General features: G+C 48.4%; 1 protein-coding gene across 1 annotated transcript; it reads left to right on the top strand.

Annotated features, from left to right (window-relative positions):
- The first annotated feature begins 337 nt into the window (after positions 1-337).
- LOC310905584 (uncharacterized protein) lies at positions 338-8,516 on the top strand. Its single transcript, XM_083852062.1, has 3 exons — positions 338-2,100; positions 5,300-5,420; positions 6,314-8,516. The coding sequence occupies exons 1-3, from the start codon at positions 1,935-1,937 to the stop codon at positions 7,503-7,505; spliced, it is 1,479 nt and encodes a 492-aa protein (XP_083708188.1). The 5' UTR covers positions 338-1,934; the 3' UTR covers positions 7,506-8,516.
- The last annotated feature ends 1,447 nt before the right edge of the window (positions 8,517-9,963 follow it).

The following is a 9,963-nucleotide window of genomic DNA, read 5'->3' as shown; positions in this document are numbered from 1 at the left end:
CAGTGGCGTGCTGGAGGGGCAGGGCAGAAGGTGTAGGAAGCAGGCTCGGTGTGAGGAGGCCGGTTTTCTGCTTGCTGCAGCCTGGGTTTGTCACAGCTTGTCGGAGCTGAGACAATCGCTCTGCCTCTGCAGCCCACTTCCAGTGCTAACGACAGGGCTTGCTGGTGGCTGGGACCCACACCTGAAGTTCTGCTGAGCCACGCTGGGGCCGCTCTTGGGCCGGTTCCCTTCACACTCCGGCTGTGGGATTTTCTTGCACAGGTGCCACCTCCAAGTCCAGCTACAGAGCTCACTGGGAGCAAATGGAGATGTCTGAGAGGCAAGGATCCCGGGGAAACAAAGTCCCTTTGCTAGTACAAATCACAGCCAGCCCAGGCTGTGCAGGAAAAGCCATTGCTTTACGCTGCCAAATTGCTGTTTACACCATAAATCTGACAATGCCTGTTGCAAATCGGGCCTTTAGCAAACATTGCGCTCACCCCCCCACTTAGTGCGCATGCTGGAGCCTTTCCCCATTTTTATCCCTTGCTGGTGGTAATCCCTTTGCAGAAGAAGCAAAACCTGTTTCTTCAGGGGAGATGTGAGCATGTACCCCTCCAGCAGCCAAGGTGTCCTGGCAGCCACAGGCAAAGCCATCTCCCAGAAAAAGAATTTCCTGTAAGGCTGTGCCGAGCCTGAGAAAACACTGTCCGGGGAAGGGGGCAGGAAAGCATCCTGATGGACAGAGGATGCTCTGTTCCAGCTGGATCAAATAGATTATTTTAAAGGTTTTTTGTTGTTGTTTGTTTGTTTAATTTCGGTTAATAAATGGGGCTTATTGTCTACTACAATATAACCAAAGGCTAAAGTTATAAGCTGAGAGTTTTTTCACCAAATGTTTTAAAAATTCATCTTGTGGAAACTCAGGGGTTTTCACTCTATTTTGGAAGAAAACTCCAACTAGCATTGTTGGACTTTCCCACAGCACAGAAAAGCCAGATTTCCACCACCCTAACAAATCTCTGGGAAAAAGTTCTTAAGGGCAGCCACACTGTCTCAGTCATGATCTTATCTTCATTTTTCAGCTGAGAGAGTTGGCAGGGAAAAAAATGTTATGTATTCATCTGGGATCTAACATGAAAGTGAAAGTAAAGGTGCAGGATATGACCGCAGTGATGGCATGTCCACGTTGGGCCTGGCGTGTTGCTGGTGTCTGGGAAACCCCCCAGCCAGTCTTGCTGCTTGCAGATCTCGGGGCCTGTTACTCAAGCTCTTAGCATCAGCAAGACCCTAACGGCCAAAACCATATACCACGAGTCAGGGCTGCGTTAGCAAGCACTATGCAGACGGTATGCCCAGGGAACAAGAAGCTGCTTGGGGAGGGCCCTGGAGCTCTGTCACAGCTTTGGCTGTGGCGATGCTCCTGTCTCCCAGGAGGCAGCCTGGCATGAGCTCACCAGCAGAGCTGATGAATCGTGAGACCAATTAGCAAATGCTGACTTTTTTGGCCCAACAACCAATTCTGCTGCTCTCAGATGTCTGCAAAAAAGGAAGGGAATAGCCGATTCTGCATTCAGGGTACATAATGAGCTTCAGGTGTACCAGGGAGCTGCAGGCTGGAGCTGGGGCGAGTGTTACAAGCCTAAGGACGGTGGTGCCTTAGCACGGGCTCTGTGGGTAAGAGACACAGATGCAGGACAGGGGGATGGAGAAGCCAACTCCTGAAGGCCCCTTGCCGACGTATATGCCAAGGGGGCTGGAGCTGCACTGTGTGCGCTATTAAAAGCCGATGGAACTGCAGCCGGGGAATTCCAGGAGCCATCGAGCTCCGGAACACGAGCAGAATTCCCGCCCCTGTCCCAACTCTTCCCTCCGCCTCCTGTCGTCACCAAGAAACGCGGGCGGGGGAGCTAAATAAAAGCCTAAGTCCCGGGTCGGGGCTTCAGACTCCTGGAATGAGCTGCAGCAGCTGCATTGCTCCAGAGGATGCAGTAGGCAGTCCGGAGCAAAAACTACTGCCTCTGTGTACCCCTCCTGCTGCCGACCACGGGAACATGAAGGTTGCTTCTTACCCGATCCTGCTTGTGCTGAGTGTCTTGTGCCTGGTGACCCCGGCCGGAGGTGAGCCACGGCTCCGCGTACAACCCTCGGGGCTCCCCGGGGGAGCAGCAAGGTTTACGGGTTTAGGCGAGGGGCTGGGGAATCGCGAGGTTTGTGCGAAGGATCAGTGAATCCTGCAGGGTTGGGAAGTCAGTGCTGGGTCAGGTTACAGGCACGAAGGGACCTCGTGCCTTCCTCGGCCGTGGGAAATCCTGTAGCAGGAACGGGCTGGGTGGGAAGCTGCGGGGGAGCCTAGGGCATCATCCTTGCCACAAGGGAGCCTGGGCAGTCCCGCTGATGGCTTTTGTCATTCCTGAGGGTAGATGGGAAGAGTGTCGGAGTAACACAAAGCCTCAGCACGTGCCATCTGGGCAGAGTCCTGTCCCGGGCTGGCTGGCTGTCAGCACAGCCACCCGGCCTTCGGCACGCTGCTGTGAGCCGGGGGGGTGCTGCTGCCTGCAGACGCGATGGCTGTGTGCGTGTGCAGTGTGCACATGTCCGTGTGTGCGCAGGCAGGAAAGGCTCTCCCGCTCTCCAGGTAAAGGTCTTCGTGTGCTCTGGGGTGGTATGCTGAGCGGGGCTGGAGGACCGGGAGGAGGTGGGTGAGGTTGTCTCTGGGCTGGTGTCAGTTTAAGTCATCTACGCACAGATTGGCGATTGCTGCACAGATTGAGCAGGGTGGATTGCCAAGCTGGCAGGTAGCTTCTCATCAGCACAGGCAAAACTGGACTTTGCCCAGGTCTAAGGGTTGGTCACGGAAAGGGAAAGAGACAGAGCGCCTTTATTAAGATCTGTGCCCTGCTGCCACCAGATGGGAGGAGCAAGGACAGCAGCTGGGGATGGAGCTTCTGCCTCTACTCACACCTCTGAACAGGTTCTCCAGGGCTGGCCTGAGTCGAGCAGGCAGCAGGGACGTCGGGCAGCTTATTCTGTCCTGCTTCGGCACTGCCTAGCTCTGCTCACTTGTGGCCCAGCATCCATCTTCTCTAGAGGAATGAAGTCGAGTTGGCTGTGCAGAAAGAAAGAGTGGCAGGGCTCCCTGGCCAGGGTCTCTTGAGGAACTGTGCTGAAAAACTGGTAGGGATGGCTCCAAGGAGAGGTGGTCACAGCTGGGCAAAGTTCCAGAGCCTGGGTTTCCCTGAGGTCCCTGTGGCAAAGATTCAGACGTAGCTCAGTGAAGCTGTGTGCCCTGGGAGGAGGGGACAGCCAGGGATGGCCCCATGTTCCACTCAGCTCCGCTCTCTCCTTGGAAAGAGCTTTCCAAGCTCCTCTGCTCTAGGAAAAACTCATCACAAGTTCAGCTAATTGCGAATCAATCGTCTGCAATGCCAATAATTGGAAAATCAGTTCTTGGTTATCAATAACTCTCCTCCACCTCCCTCCAAATTTCTCAGAAAAAAGACATTTGAGAAAGCTCAATAGTGGCACCCCTCCTGGCAGCAGGAGCAACAAGAGACACGTTTGAGATGTGTTCCCTCCACTCCCATCCAAAGATGGTCAGTGCCCTGAGCAAAACAAGGTGGGGCAAATAAAATGTCCCCTCTTTCTGCTCTGAGCCCTATTTACAACTTTTAGGTTTCCTGCATTTCTTTCTTCATGCTCAGGGCTAAGCCACTCCTCCTCAGCCTTCTTTCCCTTGATCAGAGAAGGGCATTTTGGAGGGTGGCTGTAGGACACTTTCTTGACAAATCCTGCCTTGCTCCAAGGTTGTAGCATGCTGACAGCCCTGTGCCATCAGCTGGGGTAACTGTCTTCTGTGCTTTGCGACCAAAGGTTTGAGCACATTAAATGGTTCTGCGATGTATGTGGGCCACAGTGGTTTTGTGGACTTGCAGAACTAAATACGTACTTTCTGGAGCCTGCTAGCACCCAGGACCAGTCTGGGCTTGTGTACCTGGGCATATGTCTTTGGACTTCTGATTTGCCTGGTGCCTCCAGACCCTGCTTGAGTAACCCTTTACTCTGAGCAGCCCCTGTCCGCCCCCTGCCATGTGTCTCCCCGATGTCTGGGGAAGGATCAGGCCCTTGGAGAAGGATTGTTGAATAGGGCTCTGAAAGTGAAAGACAACAGCAGCATGTTCCATGGATAATGAGAGTTAACTGGGAAGCTGGTCATTCCTGAGTGCTTGAGGAGCACGTATTCCTGACCCTAAAGTGCCACAGAAGATGGTAGTGTCTAAACAAAAGAGCTTTGCTTTAACATTTCTGAGACGTAGAAGCTGACATGCTTCTGTAGCATTTGGGAACCTAAGGCAACATTTTATAGAGATTGTGTGACCTGAACTAGAATCCAGCTTCCCCTCTTCACAAGGGGCCTTGAAGAAATCACGGTTTGTTGTTCTAAGCCTTGTTCCCCCCCGGGACAGCAGAAACAACTTGCTGAGTTGCGCAACCTCCACTCTCTTGGCAGACGCCTGTTGTTGGAGGCTGGGGGTAAGTGCAGGGATGGGTTCTCCTGTTGTGTGACTGCCTTCACCCCTTTTCTGAGTGAAGGTGTGGGAGGAGTATTTTCACACTTTGCAAAATGAAAACTATTTCCAGAAGAGATGAAAAACAGATGTTTGGTGAGAAACTGCTGTGGCTTTGAAGTTGGACTGCTGAGACGATATCCCTGCACAGATGAAAGCTGTAGCAAACTTACTATTTTCCAGAGGGTTCCTTTTCTGCACCTTTTCTCTAAGAGGCATTGGGAGGCTATCCAACAACAGAGTCACTTGCCTGGAGGGGAAACCCCAGAGGAGAAAGAGATATGACTCATTCAGATAAGGACAGGACGCTCGTTCCGCTCTCTGACCTGTGCCAGGAGCCAGTTAGGGACGGATATAGCGGCTGATACAGATGAAGATATGTGTCTTCTAGGCACCAGGCTGAGATCCAGCCTCCTGTCGCCCAAAGGTGAAAGGTCCTGCTGCTTCCCCAGCCAGAGTTTGCACATCCTATAAGGCAAGCTGCAATGGTGTCTCAAGAGTCACATAATTTTTACTTTTTTTTTTTTTTTCCCGATTTTCTGGGTATCATATGACCTGTTTTAGTGATGCAAACACTCATGGCCTTGACAGGATTCGTTTTCATAGAAACATCTCATTCTAGCAGGGATTGGAAACTTCCATTGCAAGCTTCAGAATCCTTCTCCCCAGAGAAGGAGAAAAAGAATCAGAGCCAATGTTTATTGTGCCTAATAAAAAAAACAGTGTTTAATATGTTGAAAATTTTATTTCAGGTCAACCCAAAGCACCTCTAAAGTGTTCAAAAGTGTGTAGCCACTTTGCGCGCACCATACCTGAGAAACGGATAAAGAGCTACCGCAAGACTGAACCCCTGTGTGCCAAACAAGCCATCATGTAAGCAGCTTTGCTGTCCGGTTCCCTTGCCATATTCCCTCCACAAATGATTATGAATCAACACTGTCATCAGATATCCTTGTTTGGGAGCAAGAAGCATTCTGGAAACAGAGCCAACACTGACATTTATTTGAAGGCTGTTTGTTTGTTTGTTTGTTTTTCCTATTTCAATGCCAACAGCCTCCAAATGAGACCAGGTTTCAGCTCACCCACACACAGTGAGACAGTCACTGCCATGAGTGATAAATAGATGAGGAGAGGGAAAGTACGCACTGGCAGAATGGGGAAGTGGAAGCACACAGGGTAAGAGTTTACATGTTTCTGTGAAAGCAGGTATTTTCAGTGGAAAGAGATTCAGACTCATCAGTTTGTCTGAATGAGAGAAGCTGCCTTTTTTTCCCCAGAATAATTGCTGTCTTTGACCTACCTTAAAGGTTAGGCACCACTGAGACCACTTTGTTGCAGGCCAGGAGGTTGCACCAAGCGAACTTGCTGGGCTGACCCTGGAACATCTCACTGTCTGTCAGCAAAATGGGGGATTTGTCTTCAGGTATTCTTGACCCTGGGCAGCTGGTGCCTGAGTAGCTTCTTTCTCTGAGTGCTGGCGGCCAGCACTCAGCATAAGAACAATGCTTTCGAAAGAGAAAACCCGCTTAAGAGGAAGCCCTTCACCTATGAGTCATGTTCAGCTTTTGCTTATTCACTTTGATCTCAGAGGCACCTGCCCTTCCTAAAATAAATAATCATCCAACTTGATGGTGTTTACTATGGTAGGGGCTCAGGAGCGTCAGCATTTCTCATCATTGCTGTCTTTATGCCTTCTGTATCACTCTGATAATCGATGGCAATGTTTTCTTCATCTAATAAGTGATCCCTTTTTATTTTCACTTCAGATTTATTACACAGGCTTCCTTAGAAATTTGTGCAGATCCAAACGCAGAGCTGGTGAAGAAGATTGTACGGAAACTGGACCAGAAAAAGGCCTCAGCAGCATCACCACTTCCACACGCTGCCACTTCAGCAGCAGTTCCAGAAAAGCCTGGCATTTTTCACAAACACATCGGTCTTACAGTAACAGTTCCAGCTCAAGCCACTGCTGTAACTACTCTTTTCCAAGGGACTGTCACAACAATTTTGGAGACAACACATGCTCCTGCTGCCATGACAGAGGTGACCAGCAAATCTACACCAGCCATGCAGAGCACCACACAGTTCTCTGCAGGATCGTCCCCTGGGACACGGAAAGTTGCTACACACTCTGAAGTCAGTTCAGAAGCAAACAGAGACTCCTTAAAATCTGCACATTCAACAACTTCTGCAGCAGGCATGGTCTCCGGTCAGCCTATCTTATACCCCACAGCTCTTGTGCATGGCTTTGACAACACAGTAGGATTTACAGAAGAACCTGTAGGATATGCTGCAAGTACTACAGCTGATGTTCAAGACACGTCTTCTCCTAGCTCAAATTCAGACCCTGTGTCCATTACTAAAGGACTGGACCATCCTGTACTTTCTACAGATGAATCCCTGGACCTAACAAGTGCAAGAGCCAACACATCAGACACTGCTTCTAGGAGTTTTAATTCAGATCTCCCCTCCATCCTAAACAGCATGGAGATTGGCTCAGCCCCAGCCACACCTGTTCCACCAGAGACTACTTCAATTTCTACTCTAAACCCCACAACTGCCATAGACAAAGGTCCTCCTGTCCACACCACCAGAATTTTCAGTTCCTCTGCAGCTGCTGTTGGTACTAGAACATTTGATTATTCATTGCACTTAGGAAAGCAAGATCTTCCAGGTACGTTAGTTTTCACTAGCCAAACATTCTCAGGCCAAGCCAGAGCGCAGATGACTACAAAAAGGCCACATGATCCACCTTCACTCAGCTTCCTGCCAAGATCTCAAGCACGCTTTATCATCCCAGCCTCCCTGGTAGGTGGACTGATTGCTTGCAGTGTTGCTGCTGTATGGCTATACAAAAAATTTAGAGTCAGAACAGAAACAATGTCAAGAGACATGGTACAAGGCTTGCTCTACCAGAAGGAGGAACATCAAAATGTCTATCTAATGCAAATAATCTGAGTGCTTTATGGAATGGACATTTTTGGCCTAGAACATATGTGTGTTGCTGCCAGAAAGCTAAGCTTGTGCAGAACTAGTGACCAGTACGAAACAGTACAGGAAATAAAAATACCTAAGAAAACACATTTTGTAGGAGCAGAATGTCCAAAAATTTATCTAAGTTGTCATTGACCAATGACAACTTGCACATTTTAGAAATATGTGAGAAGCTTTTTTCTCTGGCACTGTTACATGAACAGGATATTGCTCTACTAGAGCTGCTTGGTGGCTGTTTGCCAGGTGGTGGGCAGAAAGTAATATCTGAGTTGCTCTTGGGAATTTTTCTGCATTTCATCATAACCTAGCTGAGAAGCCACCCACTCACTCACCCACACTACTGGACTCAGGCTCTGCCACCTTGAGCAATCTTAACACAAAAACACTGATTTTGCACTTACAAACTCTCTGCTGCTTCTTTCTTTGCACTTCAGGTCACTGCTCTGTCAGACCTTGACCGATGTTAGCAGTCAGTGGGAGCTGGCTCTCCTTCAGCTGATTAAACACCCCATTTAATTGGGTATCTAATGGCTAGAGCCAGCAGTGTAGTCTAGCTTTCAGACAGAGGTGGCTAAAACAGAATCTGATTTTTCTCTGTATGTAGGGGACTGAAAGTCAGTGCTACAGATTTTACTTTCAGAGGTGCTGGCACTCACGGTCTGTCTCCTCCTCAAAGTCAGGCCACTTTTCTCTCCAACAGGTAAGGGCATTTCTTCTCACAGATTTAGTCTGAGACCTGATTCTTGACAAATCATCTGCAATAAAACCCTTTCTTCCAGATAATGTACCCTGTGTCCAGATGCATCCAAAACAAAGGCAGGATAATGTGGATGAGCCTTTGTAAATGAGAGAAAATCTGGAAGAAGTTGCCAGAGGCCCTCAGTAATTTTGCTATTACCGTGTTGTAATGCTTTTGCTGTACTCTGCTGTTCAGCAAGCACAAAAACCAGAAAATACACTCCTAGAATACCTAAATGCAATTCTGGATTCAGTAATTGTAGCAATTATTACAGCACAGCAGAATTACCTTCCTTCCCATTCCTTATTCTCTCTAGAAATAAGCACATTTGGTGATCTGGAAAAAAAGCATGAAATCCCCATTCATGATCCTACACTTCAGCCCCATGCTAGTTCTTTTTATATAGCACGGATTACCAGGCTATTAAAGCACTGTAACAGTACCAAAGGTGTTTTTTTAACACAAATTGTCTCTGATTTTCACACATCCAGACACTGCTGTATGTAAGCATTATCTTTTATCTGCGATCAGCTCATGAAAGCCCTTATTTAACATTTACACCATTATGAATTTTGCTTGAGCAAGTAAAGGTCTTTATAATACCATGCTTTGTAGATAGAGTTAAAGTACCAAAGGTTTAGATCAAGGTTACATATCAAAGAGCCTCCTCTAACCGACCTCAGTGGATCAGATCTCAAACTACAGATATGCATGTAGAAAAAGAAAATAAAAACATAATAAGCAGGATAATCAAAGCAAAAATGATGAGCCAGCTGTAAAGACTGGCCTGTTGGACCCATCAGATACCACCTTTGGGGCATCCTCCCAGTCCTGGAGGTGGATTGACTGCAATGGTGTTTTGTTTTTTGATATTACTCAGCCCCTTATTTCTTCAAGTCCTTGATTTGAGACAGGGTAGACTGAGATTCATCTAGGGCTTTGCAGATACAAGAGGTAGAGAATGCAATTGGATTAATTGTGATTAGGAATTTTGGGTGAAAGCCATCTTTGTGCAGAAGCATTCCTGTGCAGCCCACATCCTGTAACTATCTGGGGCTGATTTACCTGAACTGCAGGAGCCACCAGCAGTGCCTCCCATCTGTCCTGCTTGTGCACAGCTGGGGTTCATGGCCTTGCAGTTTGTGGAGTGATATACAATAGCATTATTTTTATATGAAATATTATAAATATCTGTTTTTGTAGTAAAGTTTTTTAGTGATGTGAACATGCGTGTAACCTCCTGTCCTTGCTAGTGGAGCATCGCTCAGTCTAGACTATTCTGGGAACACTGGAAAACGCTGTGCCTTGGTCTGTTTTCTTGCTGGTCCTGGAAGGCCTGTAGATCTGGCTCCATGGGAGTGGGGTCGCTCTCCAAGGCACTACAGCAGATGCAGTGGGCAAAGGCACCCTGACCTTGGGTCTCCAGGCATGCTTGGGAGGGCATCAGGGCTTCACCCATGGGTTGTGGCTGCTGCTGGGGCCGTGAAACAGCAGTGGCTTTCAATGGGAGAATTCCTGACCCATCGCAGGCAGGGCAGACTGGGGACCACCGTTTGTCATTGCTTTATGCTGTGCGCTAACGGTTTGGGAAGGCACAAGGGGAATGTATCTCTTGCAGGTGACAGGGGTTTAAAATGTCATTTGTTCTAGAGTGCCAGAAGCACTGGTTTGTGTATTGAGTCT

The sequence above is a fragment of the Anser anser genome (assembly GCF_964211835.1).
Source record: "Anser anser genome assembly, chromosome: 11".
Classification (NCBI taxonomy): domain Eukaryota; kingdom Metazoa; phylum Chordata; class Aves; order Anseriformes; family Anatidae; genus Anser; species Anser anser.
Note: the sequence above shows the minus strand (reverse complement) of the source record. Positions and strands in the feature narration are given on the sequence as shown.